At 41.4% G+C, this 19,999-nt stretch overlaps 1 protein-coding gene across 1 annotated transcript; it reads left to right on the top strand.

Moving 5' to 3' along the window:
- Positions 1–6,659: 6,659 nt before the first annotated feature.
- On the top strand, positions 6,660–18,909 carry SLC2A3 (solute carrier family 2 member 3). Its single transcript, XM_061205553.1, has 10 exons — positions 6,660–6,835; positions 8,430–8,522; positions 9,063–9,223; positions 10,389–10,629; positions 11,081–11,243; positions 11,531–11,718; positions 14,473–14,577; positions 14,943–15,044; positions 15,653–15,856; positions 16,397–18,909. Exons 1-10 carry the CDS (start codon positions 6,821–6,823, stop codon positions 16,607–16,609), a joined length of 1,485 nt encoding a protein of 494 aa, XP_061061536.1. The 5' UTR covers positions 6,660–6,820; the 3' UTR covers positions 16,610–18,909.
- The last annotated feature ends 1,090 nt before the right edge of the window (positions 18,910–19,999 follow it).

The following is a 19,999-nucleotide window of genomic DNA, read 5'->3' as shown; positions in this document are numbered from 1 at the left end:
ACCATTCATTGATTCAACTAACATGTACTGGAACCCTATTCTATTCTGGACCAAACCAGAAAACCCAAACCAGACCATGCTCCCATGGAGTTCCAACCTAGATATCTAAAATTCAAGATAGAATGGAGTATCGTAACATGTATAATCTTCAAATGGCTTTTCTTTGGCTGTGAGGATCTTGCATTTTAATTGACCCTTGAAGGATGAAAACGATTTTTACAAGCAGGGATGAAATGGATTTTTAAGTCAGAGACAATAGCAAAGTAAAAACTGTGAGGCAGGAAATGTTTGAAACTGTTTGAAAACTGACAAATAGTTCAGTTTGGCTTAGGTAAAAGGAGATACACTTCTTGGGTGTATAGTCTATGTTCCAGACAATACTGGAATGATAGGTTGGGATCATGCTAAGGAGTCAAGATCTGCACTATCCAATATGGTAACCACTTGCCATATGTGGCTACTGAGCACTTGAAACGTGGTGAGTGCAGCTGAGGAAAATTGTTAATTTTGTCCCATTTTAATTCTTTTAAGTTTGTATTTAGACTACATCAAACTAAAAAGTTTCTGCACAGCAAAGGAAACCATCAACAAATGAAAAGGCAACCTACTGAATGGGAGAAAATATTTGCAAATCATGTATCTGATAAGGGGTTACTATTCAAAACATATGTAGAACTCATACAACTTAATAGCAAAAGAAAAAAAATCCTTCCAATTAAAAAGCGGACAGAGGATCTGAATAGACATTTTTGTAAAGAAGGCAAACAGATGGCAAAAAACTACATGAAGAGTTGCTCAACATCACTAATCATTAAGTGATGATTAAGGGAATGCAAATCAAAACCACAGTGAGATATCACCTCACATCTGTTAGAATGGCTGTCATCAAAAAGAGAAGAAATAATCAGTGTTAGTAAGGATCTGGAGAAAAGGAAACCCTCCTGCACTGTTGGTAGGAATGTAAATTGGTGCAGCCACTATGGAAAATGGTATGAAGGTTCCTCAAAAAATTAAAAATAGGAACTTCCCTGGTGGTCCAGTGGTTAAGACTCCAGACTCCACGCTCCCAATGCAGGGGGCCCAGGTTCGATCCCTGGTGGGGGAACTAGATCCCACATTTCGCAACTAAAAGAGCCTGCCTGCCGCAAGGAAGATCCCGCATGCTGCAATTAAGACCTGGCGCAGCCAAATAAATAAATAATTTTTTTTTAATCCCCAAATTCTTAAAAAAAACATTAAAAATAGAACTACCATATGATCCAGTGGTTCTATTTCTGAGTATTTATCCAAAGAAAATGAAAACACTAACTAGAAAAGATATATGCTCCCCCACGTTTATTGCAGCAGTATCTACAATAGCCAAGATATGGAAACAACCTAAGTGTCCATGGAATATTACTCAGCCGTAAAAAAGGATGAAATCTTGCCATTTACAGCAACATAAATGGACCTAGAGGGGATTATGCTAAGTGAAGTAAGTCAGGCAGAGAAAGACAAATACTGTATGATCTCACTTATATGTAAAATCTAAAAAAAAAAACTCATAGATACAGAGAACAGTTTATTTGTGGTTGCCACAGGCAAAGGTCTGGGGGAGACAAAACAGGAGAAGAAAGTCAAAAGGCACAAACTCCCAGTTATAAAATAAATAAGTTATAGTGATGTACAGCATTGTCGACTATAGTTAATAATACTGTATTGCATACTTGAAAGTTGCTAACTTTTAAATTTTAAAAGTTCTCATCACAAGAGAAAAAAATTCTGTAATTGTGTATGATGACAGATGTTAACTAGACTTATTAAGGTAATCATTTCACAGTGTTTACAAATATTGAATCATGTTGTACACCTGAAACCAATATAATGTTGTATATCAATTATACCTTGATAAAAAAAGAAACATTAAAGAAAAAAAGTTTGTATTTAAAAATTGAAGCAGGGTAGACAAAGACAAATACTGTATATTAGCATTTATATGTGGAATCTACAAAATAAAACAAACAAATGAATATAGTAAAATAGAAACAGACACACAGATATTGAGATCAACTAGTGGTTACCAGTGGGGAGAGGGAAGGAAAAATAGGGGTTGGGGATTGAGAGGCACAAACTACTGTGTATAAAATAAATAAGCGACAAGGATGTATTGTACAGCACAGGGAACATAGCCAATATTTTGTAATAACTTTAAATGGAGTATAAGCTATAAAAATATTGAATCACTATGTTGTACACCTGAAACTAACATAATATTGTAAATCAACTATACTTCAATTAAAAAAAAATTGAAGCAGTGTAAAAAAAAGTTGTAAGTTGTGTAAAATGTTTTTGTTAAACACAGCTTAATTAATAGGACTACATTTCTCCTTGATCGTTGAAAATTTAGTCTCAATTAAGATGTGCTGTAAGTGTAAAATGAAGATTGGATTTTCAAGATCTAATACCAAAAAAAAGAGAATAAAATATCTTACTAATAATTTTTATATTAAATATGTGTTGAAATGAGAATATTTGGGGTATATTAAGTTAAATAAAATATAATATTAAAAGTGACAACTCTTTTTTTTCATTTTTTTAATGTAGCTACTGGAAAATTTTTAATTTCATGTGTGACTTATTATATTTCTATTGGACAGAACTGATCTAGACTTTTTCAATAACTTGTTCAAGTTACTTGATTAGGAGATGACGTAATTAAATTTTTGATTTAAGGTAATTCATCTAGCGCTGGTGTGTGATGGATTAACTTTTGAAGATACTGGTGGAGGGAAGAAAGTAATAAAGATCTGGGAGCTGGGATTAGGTCCTTCAGGATCAGTTGGAATAATGAATAGTTAGTTGCAACCCAGTTTAGACAGGAAAATCAACATTTCTCAAATTTTTTCTTTCTTCACCCTGAGAGTTTATTTTCTAAGGTTTTTTCAGATTCAAAGTAAACTCCATCTACACCTAACCTAATAAAAGAAAATTAACAAATAACATTCTATGCAAAAGTTGTTCTTTATGAGGAATATTACAAATACGAGCAAAGAGTAGAATTAGCTTTGGATATCTTTAAAGCAGTCACTAGCTTTTTGTGTGCCTTGAAATGCCATTTACATTGTTCTGTTGAAGAGGTAGTTTTCCCTGTCTTTACTTTGACAAGGTAAATATGTTTACAGCCCTTTGTTCCCTGATTTTAGGATTTTGGATCTGTTTGTTTTCCTGCTTGGTTATCATATTACCAAACATCCTCTCACAGAGCAACCCGAAAAGGAGATTGAGATTCACGGTGGCAGATTACCGGCATTTGGATCTAAGAGATTTCAGGTCATGATTCATTCATTCCCATTCTTCTAAGCAGACCTCCATTAAACTATTAGGTGGGGATTTCATAACATTCCTCCCCAACCTATTCCATTTTGAAATTTATCCACCACATTTCCTCCGCTGGCATTTTCCCTGGAGACTGGTCACCAGAGCTGTGGCTCCAGACTGGGTGGAGCTTGGAATCTCGTGGTGCCTGCTTCCAAAGTGCACCCAAGACCCCAGTCCCCCAGCCAATCCCCCCAACACATCAGCAAACAGTCGTATTGAGCAACTGTTATCTGTGGCCCACAGTGAGGGTTGCCTAACTTGGAGGTCCCTGTCACCTTGGGGACAAGTCCGGTTCCTGATCCGGTTTCCGAGAAGCAGGAACTTACATTAAGTCCCACTTGCTCAAGGAGTATTCATCTCAATATGTTCAGCATACTTTTAGATTCCTGAGATCCAGCTGAGTTCCAGTTGTTACCGTTTAAAAATATACATTGATAGAAGTGTTCTCTCTCCCTCTAAGCTGCTTAGCTTTCTTAAAGGTAATTTTCTCAGACTGAGTTTAGCCAGAGAAAACAGGTTTCAGATCTCTCTCCCCTTCACCCTCCCTCTTTTTCTACGAAGCAGAAAATACCTACAGATTTCAGACATCTAAATCTTGACCCTCAGTATTGTTTCACTACACTGGTTTTACATAAATTATTTGGGACAGGTATAATCCTAGGCCTTTACAATTATTTCATCTGTTCTTTCAATAAATATTGGAAAAATGACTGTGCTCTGGAATTACATTGGAGCCTGCTCTGAGTGAATGAAGGGCAAAAAGACCTACTTTTTACTTTCACTGGTGCCATTTACTCTTGCAAAACATTAAGGAATAATTATTCTAAGGCGAGGGAGAGGGAGAAATAAAAGACAGTGATTTAGAGCCAAGAATGACATTGTGAGGGAATTCCCTGGCAGTCCAGTGGTTAGGACTCTGCGCTTTCATTGCTAAAGGTGTGGGTTCAATCCCTGGTCAGAGAACTAAGATCCCACAAGCTGTGTGGCCAAAAAAAAAAAAAGAAGAAGAAGAAGAAGAAGAAGAATGACATTGTGAGACAAATAATAAATAAAAATCAAAGAATGGAGAAAAGACTCGCGTCACTGAGGCTTCAGGGTCCAGCTTCCAGCCTCCTGGGGCTGCTGAGCACTTATGTGGCTGGTGGGACTGAGGAACCGAATTGCTAATTTTAGTTCATTTAAAATTGAAGCAGTTTAAAATATTTTCCCGTTAAACACAACTTTGTTGTTTTGATTAGAACGACATATTACTTTAGCTGTAGAAAACAGAATCTAAGTGGAGATGTAAGATACACACTGGATTTCAAAGACTTAGTAGGAAAAAAGTAAACTATCTTAATAATTTTTAAATTGATTATAATTTAATCAATTATAGTTTAATATATTTATAAATCAATTATAATTTAATCAAACTCAAATAGCATTATTTTGGCTATATCAGGTCGAATAAAATAATTATTAAAATTAATTATTCTCGCTTCCTGTGTTTTTCTTTTAAAAATTTTAATGCGGCCACTTAGAAAACTTAATATTACATAAATGACTCAGATTGAATGTTTATTGGCAGCGCTGCCATACAGGATATTTTGTCCTTTGGCTGCTAAATTCAGTTGCTGTGGTAACTAAAGGGGCCTCTAGGCTCAGGGTTTCCTGGAAGACTGGGAGAGTGGGGGAGGGGAGGAATGACCTCAGGGAAGGTTTTTTTGGATGTCACGTTTCACTCATCGCCAGTTCTCTCAGCTAACGAGATTTAGAAAATATCCTCATTTAGTGGTTTCGTTTTGTAATGTATAAAAATATCGAATCAGTATGTTGTGCACCTAAAACTAATAAAATAATGTAAGTCAGTGATACTTCAGTTTTCTTAAAAAATCCTCATTTCAGGAAAGACCACACGATGTGCTCTGTTTCAGGTCCAGTAGTACCAGTTTGAATTCCAGGCTCCCAACCAAAACCCCAAAGGAAGGTGCACTTTCTTCAGTGGCTCCTCTCGCATAATTCTACCTCTTTACCGGCTTGTCGCACCCCACCCGCTCTTCCCCTGCAGGGCCTGCTAGGCTACAGATTAATAGGCATTAGGAATTTGACCACTGATATTTCCCCCCAGCAAAGCCACCCAACTCTACCTACAGCGAACTTGTCCTCCTTCGTTAACTCTCACACAGGAGCACTTCTCTCTCCTTTTATTTTCCTTCGTCTTCCTCTGCTCCCATTTTTCTTTTCTGTTTTTCCTACTCATCTTGCTCACTTTGCTTGTATGGCTTAGAAATCAGATATTTATCTCACCCTTTTCTTTCAAGAAATTCGCAGCCCAGAAGGAATAGGATATTGCTAATTATCTCCAGTTGGATGAGAATCCGTTGGCCTCGTCCCTGCTTAATGTTTTAAGTGGAAGAAGGGAAGCACCATAAATTCCTTGAGGGCCAGGACTTTTCTGTCCTATATACTGATGAATCCGCAACTTCGGCTGCATAGTATGTGCTCCGCAAATACCTGTTTCACGGAATTTGATCATTGTCCTCTCTCTAGGCACTGTAAACCCGAGACTAGAGGCAAAACACTGCAGAATGGGTAGAATTCAGAATGGGTGGGGAGTTGGTGAATGCCATATTTTCAGGAGTTTGGATTGTGTCCCGTGGGCAGCTGATTCTCTCCTTTCTGCAGCCCTGGAGAGTTGGTTTGGCTCCTAGACATTCAGGTTTTCTCCCAGGAGAGAGTAGTAGAGCCAAAAATTCTTCCAATTCTTCTTTCATTCGCTTTCCTTCTCTCACTCAGACTGTCCTTCCCTCCCCTTCAAGATTGTAGACACAGCCTACAATCAAAGAGCAGCTGATAAATTCATAGAAGTAGGAATAGTTTCTGTTTACACTCCGTCAAACAACGTTAACTCTCATCTAGTAGCACCCACTCGACTTTGCCTTATATAGAGAGCGTTTATTCTCATTTTTTTACGGATTGATTCAGTTCTGAGCGCTTGCGAGAGCAAAAAATGAAGTGTATCTGCCCTCCCTCCAGGCTTTTCTGGTAGCATTTTTGTCTGTGAAACTAAGAGGCTGTAGCTGCTCTTAGAAGAGGGAAGGAGGACGAGCTTAGAAAAAAAAAAAAAAAAAACCACGGAGTAGGAAGGGTGGAGGATGTGGTTTTAAAGAGATGGGGTGGGGGGGGTGTTGTCTAGGGTGGGGGCAGAGCTTGAGGTCACAAAATTCCGGGAGGTCCGGAGATCACTGGGGGCGGGGGTGGGGTGGGGCTGGGGGCTTGTCGCCCAAGCTCCGCCCTTTGCGGAGCTTATAAATAGGTGCCCATCCTAAGGGTGCGTGAGGAGACGTTGGAGCGGTACCGAGGACCTGCTGGAAAACTTGCTGCTGAGAAGGACATTTTGGAGGTTTTGTTGGCTGGAAGAGGGGTCTCTGGAATCCCACCTCTAGATCTTTATTGAAGATTTGAAAGGAATTAATTTAGGGCCATGGGGACAGCGAAGGTAAGAGCGATACAATTACTGGTTTTTGCTTGTTTGGGGTACGCTCCGAAAGGCAAGCCTTAACGGTGATGGCTGTGCTCTGTTTTATACGGAGTCACCTAGCCATCTTAAAGCCTTTCCATTTCTTCCCCAGCTTGCAGTGCCACAATTCCCACCAGTTCTCTTTGGATGTCATTTCCTATAAAGGATTTATCCCCGTTTGATTCACCTTCCTGTGGTAGGGAAAGTCACCTGGAGAAGTTGTGTTTGTTTCTCGTTTTTTTTTTTTTCTTTAATACAGTTACAGGCTACTGAGAATGTGAGGATGAAACGGTTGAGTGTTCAGGGGACCAGGGGCTGCTTGGTTGTGTTGATTACGAGTGTGGGTCTGAGAACCAGCAAGAGGATTTCTCTGGAAGCCTTAGACCTTGAAAGGACCTGGGATTTGTTTTGGGGCCTGGGTCGGTGTCCAGCCATCTGTTCTATGACCTATGGGATTCCCTGGATACTAAGGAGAGAGAATTCCAGTTGTCCTCCCTGTTGTGGTTGATTGTGAGTGCACAATATATTAATGTATTATTGTGTGTTATGGATGCAGTATTTGTAGGGAGAAAGGTATTTTCATTCACTAAGGTAGCTTACTTGAAAATAAAAGACGAGAAGGGATGAAAAAGTGGGAAGGCCCTCAAGAATAGTAAATGATGAGAGAAATAGAAGAGGTTTTTACTAAAAGAAGAGGATTAAACAGAAAGCGGTGCCCTGGCGGGGCTTCAGGGCTACTAGATGCCTGGGAGGCAAGGTCAATTTGGGGAACTGAAACTCCTGGCCTGCCACTGTCTGACCTGAGAGGGAAGGAGTTTAAGATGAGGAAGGGTTGGGGTTCTCAGGCGTAAAAATTGAGCTACCTTGAGGTGGAAAGTAAGATCACGCCCACTGAAATTATTCCCAGCAAGGTGAGTGATGACTGGGTTGATTACTGCACAGCCCCTCACAAAATGTCTCCATCTGGGGTTGGGAGTGAGCTTGTGCTCGCCCCCTGGTGGCTGGGTGGGGGATAGCAGTACATTATTAAGTGAACAGGAAGAATTTCAGATGGGACCAAGGATACAGTAGGTTGATCCTGTAGATTACGTGATGCAATTAAGAGCAGCCTGGTGATGACGACACGCCACCAGTACTCGGGCTTCTGTGGAATCTGGGGTACGGGTGAGCGTACGCTGGATCTAGCTGTTTCCACAGTCAATTGTTCTCAGCAATCCTAAGGCATTTTACTCTGCCCTCACAATTTTTTCTATTCCTGAGCACAGTTCTACGCTTGCTCTTACCTGGGGCTGTTTTTTGAATGCTTCCAAACCGACTAACCCAGTTCTCTTAACTTCTCCCTTCTCCCAAATTTTCTTGCCACTTTCCCCAAGTTTACTCTGCACGCTCACCTATGTATTTCCAGATAAGCTCTTCAGTTCTTTCGTGTTCTCATTCATTACCTAAATCGTTAAGTTTTTGTTGTTTTCATACCGCTCACAGGCTGAGTTCTCCTGATATATACATCTCCTTAATAAGAGGCAATCATCCATCAAGAGTTTTGACTGTTTCTTCTCTCCTCCCTCCCCCCCAGGTCACCGCCCCTCTGATCTTTGCCATCACGATTGCTACAATAGGCTCGTTCCAGTTTGGCTACAACACTGGAGTCATCAATGCTCCTGAGGTGGTGAGTACCAGGCAGCTAGAGTTTGGAATAGGGTAATTATTCCTTTAGGTAGGGTTTCCAGAATTAACAAGTTTAGACAGACTTGGTAGGTAGCTTGGCTAAGACCTAGAGGGGGAATGATATTGGTGGGGGTCTAATTGAATCATTGATCAACGCAAAAGGCTCAGGGGCTCCCTGTACCCTGGACTGTACCCATTCTTCCTCTCACCCTATGGTGACACACTTCCTTTATTATCCCTTAGGGGTTAGTTACAAAGTCTCAGGGCGGGAGGGTGGCTGGGATAGTCACTGAACAAGAGTACATCAGTACTACCTACTGGAATTTTCAGGACAAATAAAAAATTATTCTTTTCAGAGCTGGTAACATTAACTCCAGTGTGTTACCTGTCTCTTCCATTGCCATCTATTTATTCCCTTGATCCGCTACCTAGGAAGTAACTGTAATGCTGTTCTCTTAGGGAGGGGAAGATCCCCAATGTTTGTTTCTTTTCTCATCCAGCTCTAACGGTCTCTTCTCCCACCAACCATTTTAATTTGCAGATCATAAAGGACTTTCTCAATTACACTTTGCAAGAGAGGTTAGAAAACCCTCCCTCTGAGGTGCTACTCACGTCCCTGTGGTCCTTGTCTGTGGCCATCTTCTCCGTTGGTGGTATGATTGGCTCCTTTTCTGTTGGACTCTTTGTCAACCGGTTTGGCAGGTATTAATACTTTTTTTTTTTTTTTTTTTTTGGCTGAGTTGGGTCTTCGTTGCTGCACGCAGGCTTTCTCTAGTTGCAGTGAGCGGGGGCTACTCTTCGTTGCGGTGCGCGCGCTTCTCACTGCAGTGGCTTCTCTTGTTGCGGAGCTCAGGCTCTAGGCGCGCGGGCTTCAGTAGCTGTGGCGTGCGGGCTTCAGTAGTTGTGGCGCACGGGCTTAGCTGCTCCGCGGCATGTGGGATCCTCCCAGACCAGGGCTCGAACCTGTGTTCCCTGCATTGACAGGCGGATTCTTAACCACTGCGCCACCAGGGAAGTCCCGGTTTGGCAGGTCTTGATCAGAAACTGGGCAAGGAAGGGGGCTATACTGGTTGCATTGAGGACAAGTATTGAGGCTTAGAGCAGGGAGGTGATGATGCATTTGAATGAGAGCACCTCAAATTCCCATCAAGGGAAAACTAGTCCCACAGATTGCTGGGCTCCAACCCAGATTCAGGCCTAATGATTAGTCTGGGGTAGGGTGGGACAATTTTAATTTCTAGCAAATTTCTAGCTGATGCTGTTAGTTTGTGGACCACTTTGAGAACAACTGGCCTTAAAGTGCTTGCTAAAATCCTAGCCTACAGCTAGGACGTAGAGGGGAGAATCTTAAACAAGTTCTCTAGGTGAGTTTTATGCATACTGAGGTGTAAGAACCATTGATCTTGATTATCCCAACCAGATATGTTCTGATACTAGAAAGTGGAAAAATTAGACCAAAAGATATATGAGCCTGGAGAAGAGTAGAATGATTAGGAAAGAAGGGGGAGATCAGGTCTATTTTGCTAACTTCACTTGTTTTGTTTTGTTTTTTTAAATTTATTATTTATTTATTTATTTGGTTGCATTGGGTCTAAGTTGCTGCATGGGGGCTTTCTCTAGTTGTGGTGCGTGGACTTCTCATTGCGGTGGCTTCCCTTGTTGCGGAGCACGGGCTCTAGGCGCGCGGTCTTCAGTAGTTGTGGCACGTGGGCTCAGTAGTTGTGGTGTACGGGCTTAGTTGCTCCGTGGCATGTGGGATCTTCCCGGACCAGGGCTCGAACCCGTGTCCCCTTCATTGGCAGGCGGATTCTTAACCACTGCGCTACCAGGGAGGTCCCACTTCACTTGTTTTTGTTTAATCTTTCAGGCGCAATTCAATGCTTATTGTCAACCTGTTGGCCATCGCTGGTGGCTGCCTTATGGGGTTCTGCAAAATAGCGGAGTCAGTTGAAATGCTGATCCTGGGCCGACTGGTTATTGGCCTCTTCTGTGGACTCTGCACAGGATTCGTGCCCATGTACATTGGAGAGATATCGCCCACTGCCCTGCGGGGGGCCTTTGGCACTCTCAACCAGCTGGGCATCGTTATTGGGATTCTGGTGGCCCAGGTACTCTAGAACTTATTGAGTGTTAGTTTCCCAACTCATTAAATGAATTTACGTAGAGAAGACAGTCAAGAGAATGTCTGGCACAGAGAACTGTATTCAATATCCTATGATAAACCATAATGGAAACGAATATATTTTAAAAATATATATATATATCTATGCATAACCGAATCACTGTGCTGTACAGCAGTAATTAACACAACATTGTAAATCAACTACACTTCAATTTAAAAAAAGAACATCTGGCACATATTCAACTATATATGTTTCAGATATTAATTAATATTACCATAGTTCACAGACGGCTAAGGAAGCAGGCAGGGTAGAAAAAGTAGAAGAGACTATCTTTTCCCATGATAAAAGAACAGATGATCTTCTGAACATTTTTTTTAAATCAACTTGTAGCCTGTAAAGTATGGAATTTATAGTATTGTCTTTGTCTGATTTCTAGATCTTTGGTCTAAAAATCATCTTGGGGACTAAAGAGCTCTGGCCCCTGCTCCTGGGCTTCACCATCATCCCAGCCATCCTCCAGTGTGCCTCCCTTCCATTTTGCCCTGAAAGTCCTAGATTCTTGCTCATTAACAGAAAGGAAGAGGAGAGCGCTAAGGAGAGTGAGTACCCTTCACACCTTCACTGTAGGAATCTTAGGCTTGTGGTTCGTTTTAGGATGAGGACATTGGATCTGGTTTTTGTCATCTCCTTTCCCTGTCTGATTATGCTTAAGTCAGAAACTTGCAGCCCCTGAAGGATGGGGTGAGAAGGCGAGTTAAAACCAGATGCTGATTGAGCCGCCAGATGCAGGGCTCATCTGGGCGGCTTCTTCCCATCCGTCTCATGGGGAAAAGGAATTCGGGACAGCACCTTATCACTAACCTTTCCTCTTCATGCTTTTCACCAGTTCTCCAGCGATTGTGGGGCACCCAGGATGTGGCTCAGGACATCCAGGAGATGAAAGATGAGAGTATAAGAATGGCACAGGAAAAAAAAGTCACTGTGGTGGAGCTCTTCCGAGCCCCCAACTACCGACAGCCCATCATCATCTCCATCATGCTCCAGCTCTCTCAGCAGCTCTCGGGGATCAACGCTGTGAGTGCCCACTTGTATGTCAAACGTGTCCTACAGTATTCCACTTAAAACACCTGACCAGAGGTGAATAGCATTGGCTGTTGCTCACCTTCTTTCATATCCAGGGGTTCCCCACAATGCTTGCCACAGAGCAGCCTCTCAGAAAATGCTCTTTATCCAGGTTTCCATTTCGTTTTTAAATTTTTTTCATTTTTATTTATTTATTTTTTAATTTTTTTGGTCAGATCTTAGTTCCCCAACCAGGGATCAAACCCATGCCCCCTGTAGTGGAAGCACGGAGTCCTAACCATTGGACTGCCAGGGAATTCCCTATTTCTTAAAATTATCTATAGTACATGTTTTCCATGTGGAAAGATGAGAGAATCAATTAAAAGTTTGTCACCCTTAGCCTTGGAACTTATAGTTAACATTTGTCCTCTTCCAAATTTTTTTTTCATATATAGAGTATCACAATTTGTCAATTTTTATTAATCCTCTTTTTTTGACCACTCATTTTAAAAATTTTCAGTCCTCTTTAACTCTGATCTGTCTTATTACATGATGTTATCAGTGATAACGCAGGCCATATAATCAAAGCAGATCTGAGAGTTGATACACCTTGGGTTTTTTCCCAGGACTGTGCAATCTAAAATCAGTGTAAAGCCCTGGGGAGCAATTAGGAGGTGTGTGGGCACACAGGCAAATTCAGAGTGAGCTGGGCTTATCATTCTCTATATTTTTTACAACTTAGAATAGTGACTATGATAGTTAAGTGTGAGGCAAAATGGAAGCTAGCAGTAGGCAGGTAGCCATTGTATTCTATGCAAAAATCAGCTTCTGCTCTTGAGTCTTGGTTGTGGGCAGAGAGGGCATTCCTACACCTATCCTTTTGCAGATAAAATATTTGGATATGAAGAACACCCACCCCTGTCCCCCTTCTAAGTACTGATTCACGCCCTGAGGGTTTCCCATCATAATGTGATCAGTGTGATCAAATCGTTTTGTGACAAAGCGTTTTGCAAAACACGTGATAACTCAGAATACTAAGTTTGTCCTTAGCCTTTTCTCCCTAACGCACCACAAGGACACTTGTGTTTGAAATAGCAGTGCATCTCCTGAGGACTTAGAGGCTGTTATATCAGACCTTGGGAGGAAAGACAGTTTGAAAAAGCCTCTCAGGTGGTTTTGATGGATCTCAATCTCAAATTTCCACATTTGAAAAACCACTGTAATCAAATATACTCTCAAGACCTTCCAGAACAGCGAGGCTGGGACTAGAGTGAGGTGTCCAGATACAAGACGTGTCCTGAGAAGGACCGCCTTCTTCAATTCTATACCCCGGGCGCCTGCTTGCCTCCCCCCAATCGAAGCCCTGCAAAACAGGATCAGAAAAAGACCACCCTGGGAAAGTTACAAATGATAGATGAGTGCTCTGCCGGCAGGACCTACCCATCCCCCAGCCCCTACCCCCGGCCTTTCAGGAAATGGTGTGTGAAAGTCAGTTTTCCAACCTACCTTTGAACAAACGATGTTTTCTAATTTCCCTTAAAGGCAGAGGGGTAAGAGGCTGGATAGTGTTTACCCAGCAGAGTAAACTGCCTTTAGGTAAGATGATGTGGCCTAGCTCCATGGCACCAGGCAGCAAGATTTTACTGTAAGAAGTTTGCTTGAGATGCGTATATACGTGTTAGGTTTTTGATATGTGAGCTTTTATATAAGGAAGAGAATTGGCATAGCTATTCATCTCTAGTTTTAACTGTTCAAACTTCTTTCCTCACAAGCTTTATATTATTAAATATTCTTCGTTTTTTTTTTTTTTTTTTTAATTCCATGCTTCTCTCCTAGAGCAGCAGTTTTCAATGAGGATGACACTCCATATCTCAGTTTCCAAGAGCTCAGCCTGAATCTTATTTTGGAAAATATACATAGTTTCTATCTTAGGTTGGTAGGGATTTGAAGACTTGTTTCTGGAGACGGTCACTCCCATTGTCGGAGCATATGTTCATCAAAAAGTCTGATGAACACTGGCTGCTACGAGGGCAGGTACTCTGGGTGAAATCATAAACCCCTAAACCAAACCTGAGGGACTGAGCGATCTAGCTCCTGTTCCCTTGTTATCTTGAGGTCTGAGACCAATGTTCTGACATCTCTTTAGCTGTGGTAGTTGTAGCAGCCCTACGTATTAGCACAGTGTCGAGCAAATAATAAAAATAGTATACATTAAATTGTAGTTTATTTAATAGTGTATATTCAATTAAAATAATAGCTGGTGTTATTTCATAAAACACTTGCAAAGACCTAGTTCCTGGAATTCCAGCCCAAGTTCTGCTTCTAAATCACGATCAGGCTGAGATTACTCTTCGGTTTCTTCACTATCAAGTGGAGACATCAATGCCTGTCATTGTTGGTCGGGGTGGGAGTTGGAGTAAGTCTATTGGAACAGTGTAATTGAAAAACTTAAAGGGACTTAAGCCTTTACATGTAAGTTACTAAAGTAAACTTAAGGAAGAGACTAAATGGAGCAGTAAGAATAAGCATAGTTAGAAGGAAAAGAAAGTGGAAATAAGTAGCTAGAATTGAAGACAATTGAAGAAGAGAATAGAGATAAGATACAGGAGATCATTCGTTTGCAGAAAAGATACCGTGATTGGACAAAAATCCCTGGGAAGTACTCCTTAACTTCTGGGACTTTTTTGAGTTGATTTTTTTTGGAGGGTTCCGTGTAACTGCTATGCACAATTGTATTTCACAGTTGCATCTTTTGTTCCCTGTTAGGTGTTCTATTACTCGACAGGAATCTTCAAAGATGCAGGTGTCAAGGAGCCGATCTATGCCACTATTGGTGCAGGCGTGGTTAATACCATCTTCACCGTGGTTTCTGTAAGTCAGATGTTTTGATCATTGTTGAGGTGGGAGAAGAATTCTTGCTACACACGTTCAAGGATGGGTTGCATGTCCTTCCACACCCCCCTTCTGTCATTTAGTTAAACCTTTTTTCGTTTAATTCCTTTTGGGGGAAAAGGGCTATTGAATGATGGGTAAAACAGTCTTCACTCTTCAAACAAGTAGGGAATGGATGGGCGAGAGGAAGTATAGAGGGGATTATGTAGGATGCTTTTAACTAGAAGCTGGAAGAGAGGAAGTGTGACTATAACAGGTATCCTGCTGTTGGTCAGGCAGATTCCAGAGCTCATATAGTTGTTTTCATGAAAGGGAATGCAGATGTTTCTTTTTTATTCTTTTAGGTGTTCCTGGCAGAAAAGGCAGGGAGGAGGACGCTACACCTGATAGGCCTTGGAGGCATGGCTTTTTGTTCCGTCCTCATGACGATTTCTTTGTTATTAAAGGTGAGTGCTCTTTGCGAAGGAAGGGGGTGGAAGGGGGTGGTGCGGAAAGGTGAGGGGGTGGGTAGTTGAGGTTTGGAGATCATACAAATGACATTTGGGAGAGGCAACATGCCCAGAGTTTTAAGACAAGTGGATTATCAGAGATAGATAATTAAATTGCTATAATCCCTATATCTATATAACATATAGTTTGTAAAATACATTATCTCATTTAATTCTTAAAGAAATCTTGAGGTCATTATTCCCCTTTTACAGCTGATAAAATGGTCTCAGTGCAGAATGACATTTGTGATCACACTGCTAGGTTTCAAAGACCCGAGGCTTCTAGGACTTCCCTGGCGGTCCAGTGGTTAAGACTCTGCACTCAGTGCAGGGGGCACGGGTTCAATCCCTGATCGGGGAACTAAGATACCACATGCCATATGGTGAGGCCAAAAAAAAAAAAGAAGAAAGAAACAAGGACCTAAGGCCTCTAGGTCCAGTAACTCCTCTATACCACGGGACAGAAGGAACTTTTCATTATTAGTCAGTCCTCATCTCTGGGAAGCTGGATGCTGCCTGGGGCATGCTGTCTCTAATACTAACTTTCCTTTGTTCCTTTCTCTTAGGATAATTATGGTTGGATGAGCTTTATCTGTATTGGGGCCATCTTGGCCTTCGTGGCCTTCTTTGAAATTGGCCCTGGCCCCATTCCCTGGTTTATTGTGGCTGAACTCTTTGGCCAGGGACCCCGCCCGGCTGCCATGGCAGTGGCTGGTTGTTCCAACTGGACCTCCAACTTTTTGGTTGGATTGCTCTTCCCCTCAGCTGCAGTAAGTAACTTAAAACTCACCCAGCCCATCTTGAAACCAGCTAATACATAGTTCTGCCTAGAAACAGAATGGTAATAATAAGCCTTAGGATTCCAAACCAATATTTAAAATCCATCATTTGGCTTAGCATTAATGGCTTTATGATGTTAATGATGAGGTAGGTCCTATTATAAAATGGCCTAGAGCTGATTTGTTAAGTAAAGGAACTAGCAGTGGACATCTAGAATGCATTCCCAGTTTCCATGAGTCTTTCAGAAACCCAGATCTTAAAACTCATAATCAAAAGGCCTAAAATACTCAATAGGTATTTGGAAACAGCTAACTTCAATGACTAGGAAAACGAATGACAAAAAATTGCAGAGAAATACGTAAGTTACCAATGAAATCATAAACAAGTCTCTGAAGAAACCTTACTGTCTTCATGAAGTCTAGAAGGGTTATGGCTTCAGGCCTATTGGAAATACGATTGTGAGGGAAACTGGAGTTTGTCAGTGACCAGATTTTTACACCGACTCTCCTTTTTTTGTGTCCTTTCACTAGTTCTATTTAGGAGCCTATGTTTTCATTGTCTTCACCGGCTTCCTTGTTATCTTCTGGATCTTCACCTTCTTCAAAGTCCCTGAGACTCGTGGCAGGACTTTTGAGGAAATTACACGAGCCTTTGAAGGGCAGGTGCCGGCGGGTAACCGAGGTGAGAAAGGTCCCATCGTGGAGATGAACAGCATCCAGCCCACGAAGGACACCAACGTCTAAGCAGTGCCTCCTTCCCACCTCCCTCCTGCCATGAAAACGCAACCTCTCCCTAAGCAAGAGAGAGACCTCATCAGGTTGTAACCCAGGACTGTTTCTGAATGCTGCTACTCAATTCTTTTCTCATCCCACACACTCATGGGCACTCAGAGGATCCCAACGCTGGGGTTAGTTGTTATCTTCAAAGGCTTTTAAAAATTTCATTTCTTGGACATTCTCTTCTGTTCAGGAGAGACCAAGTGAACCTGCCTTCATTTCAGGAGGGATTGGCTGCTTGGCATGTGACAACTTTGCCAGCTCTTGCTCCCTTAGGTTCTACTATCGCCACTCGAGGGCCTTTAGGGGAGTGGGCATGAGGCTGCAGTTCCTCCAACCTTGACTTACCAGGAAGCAGATACACATAAGAATGTGGAGGGCAGAGAGGGATTCCATAAGACCGTCTTCCTCACTTCCATACGGCTCTGCAGAGCAAACTAACTTGAGTTTTATTTATTTTATCTTCTGGTTTTATTGCATAAATATTTATTTTTGTAAGTATAAAGTAATTTTACCAAATAATGAAAGCATAAGGAAATTGAGGTTAGAGGGAGGTGCTTAAAGAGGTTTTAGGGTGGAAGATTTAATACCGAAGAGGTTAAGGTGCAATAAGAAGGGACAAATTCAGGGAGAAATGTGATGCATTGTTGGAGGGTGTATGATGTGTGTGAGCTTTGCACGTTGCCTCTTAACAATTTCTGTCCTTCAGGTGAAAACTCAGATTTCTCAGAAAAGTCATGTGCCTGTCTAAAGAAGCTATTAGTTTCCTTTGGAACTTTTTCCTTTGTTTAAGATTATATGTAGTATTACTTGAAATCTAGGATTATCACTAAGATGGGCATTGTAGTTAATGGTAGTTGATGGGTTCTAATTTTGGATGGAGTCCAGAGAAGGGATGGTTATTTCTAGAAATCCTCTCTCCCCTCACTGGACCAAACGGCTTCTTTGTAGTGAACTCACTTTTTTTTTTTTTTTTTAAATACTCCTATCATCTGGTGGGAGAACCTTCTAAATGAACAAGTCAAAATATTGGTTCTTGGTAGAGGTTCGTTATTTCTTCAGTTTGTTCTTTAGAAGATTTTAGATGTTGATTTTTATTTTGTTTTAAGCCATAGCTTTAAAAGAATTCAGAGATGTTCATAGCTACCTTGGAATTTGTAACCTCAGCTCTGGGAGAGGATTTTTCCAGAACGATTATTATCCAGTTGAAGTATGTTGTTACATTAGGGTCATCTCATGCTCGTTTATGTCTGTTACCATGTCAAGTTACCCTTGTTACCATGTTACCATAGTATTATGTCAAGTGCCCTTCCAGGGACTTGAACTTACCCACAGACCACACTTGACAGTATGCGTGGATGTGCAGTGGAGCCCACACTTGAGCGTGAGTGTATGTGCACTGTCACCTTGCTCTGGGTGGAAGTAGTTTATGGGTAACTTGTTTCCTCTATGTTCCTAAGGCCCCCTTTTGGATAGAATGTGTTCAAACTCATTCCTATGTATGTCGATAGCACTGCCTCTGCTGGGTGGAATTTGAATCTATGGTTTTCTTTCAGACTTTAGAGTTCAGTCTCATCTGGCTGCCTTTCCTTGTTGGAGAGGAAGGGGAGAACTCCCTAAATTTTGAGACTGAGAGTGGAGGACTCACTCCATGCTCCGACAACAGGGGGAGATAGGAAAGCGTGTGACATCGGGACTCGGTGCCTCTGGGGGGTGCTGGAGGGGAGTCACAGGGGAGAGGGAGACATTCTTTGAAGGCGGTAAGAAACAAACTGAAGCTTCTAACTCTGGGGTGGTTCAGAGAGTTAGATGAGATGGAGGGGTTTACATTTGCCAGAGGCCACGGACACCTCTACGCCCATCCAGTTACCCAGTATTTTTAGAAATGGAGATTGGGCCCTTCTTCCCTTTTTCATATGTTGCTTGATCTCCCTTTCCCTCTTTGGTGCTTACATATTTCAGGCCCTTCAGCCAAACCCTTGCCTGTTGCCATTGTTTTGGTTCTAAGTTCTCACCATTCCCTCTGGTCCTTGAGCCTTTGGATAAAAACTCACAGAGCCATGGGGTGGGGCTTTGCTGGAACGGCTGAGTTTCCTCTAACTGCACCTCTGCTCTGGCTCCTCGAAACCAGTGGGTTGGCAGTCATGCAGTGTGGCAGTCTTCCCATTTCTCAGTGACCAGATTGTGAATAATTTCCAAACGGATTTTCTATTATTGTTACTATGGTTCTTTGTTTTGAAATAAAAATTCTGAATGTATATATAACATCACAGCCTTGGTTTTTTTGTTGTTTTGGTCCTTCCTGTGACAACAAAATCAGCTTTAATCCCAATGTGGCCACCCAGTACCTGTTGTAACCTTAAGTAAGTTTCTTATACAAGAGTCTCGTACAAATGAAAATAGCAATACTTGCTTATTATGCAGATGAAATGGAAAAGCCTTAGTGCATTGCCTTGCATACTTAATAAATTATGTTGCTTGCTTTCCCCAGTGAGAATTCTTCTGATTTTTCTCTTATGCTCCTACCTATTTCCTTTCTCCTCCAGTCTTCGACCTCTAAAATTCATCCTACACTGATGTCAGGGCATCCATATGACATATACATATACATTTAAATCACTGTCCTGCTTAAAAATTCTTCAATAGCTTCCAATTGACTACAGGAAAAACAGTCCCCTGGCTTAACAACCCCTCCAGGGGCAAGGTCCCTGCTACCTTTCATTTTGATTCACCATTTCTTTCTTTTTTTGTTTAATTTTTATTTTATATTGGAGTATTGTTGATTACCAATGTTGTGTTAGTTTCAGGTGTACAGCAAAGTGATACAGTTATACATATGTATCCTATATATATATATATATATATATATATCTCCCCATTTTTGCCATATAGGTTATTACAGAATATTGAGTAGAGTTGCCTGTGCTCTACGGTAGGTCCTTGTTGACTATCTATTTTATATACAGTAGTGTGTGTATGTTCAACCCAAGCTCCTCATTTGTCCCTCTCCCTGCCACCTTTCCCCTTTGGTAACCATAAATCTGTTTTCGAAGTCTGTGAGTCTGTTTCTGTTTTGTAAATAAGTGTGCTATGAGTTATAAAAAATAAAAATAAAAAATAATTCGTTATAAATAAATTTAAAAAAAGAAACAAACGCCTCATACCCACTACAGGCACTCCACACCTCCATGCTTTCCTTTCATGTAGTTCTGACACTCCCTTCCCTAGTTTCCATTAATTTACTACAGATATTTCTGCTAGCCCAGGCAGGAGCTCCATAAAGGCTTCCTTACCCGCAACATAGTCCTTACACTGTGGTGCTCTGTGTGTCAGAGGGGATGAAAGGATGAAATACCC

This window comes from Eubalaena glacialis, chromosome 11 (assembly GCF_028564815.1).
Source record: "Eubalaena glacialis isolate mEubGla1 chromosome 11, mEubGla1.1.hap2.+ XY, whole genome shotgun sequence".
Classification (NCBI taxonomy): domain Eukaryota; kingdom Metazoa; phylum Chordata; class Mammalia; order Artiodactyla; family Balaenidae; genus Eubalaena; species Eubalaena glacialis.
The sequence above is the reverse complement of the archived record's forward strand: the minus strand, read 5'-3'. Positions and strand labels throughout refer to the sequence as shown.

What these genes read in the sequence shown, in the direction of transcription:
- SLC2A3 (XM_061205553.1), top strand. An exon ending in TTGGGATTCTGGTGGCCCAG is followed by an intron (nt 10,630 to 11,080) that starts GTACTCTAGAAC and finishes TCTGATTTCTAG; the next exon opens with ATCTTTGGTCTAAAAATCAT. An exon ending in CCATCTTCACCGTGGTTTCT is followed by an intron (nt 14,578 to 14,942) that starts GTAAGTCAGATG and finishes TTATTCTTTTAG; the next exon opens with GTGTTCCTGGCAGAAAAGGC.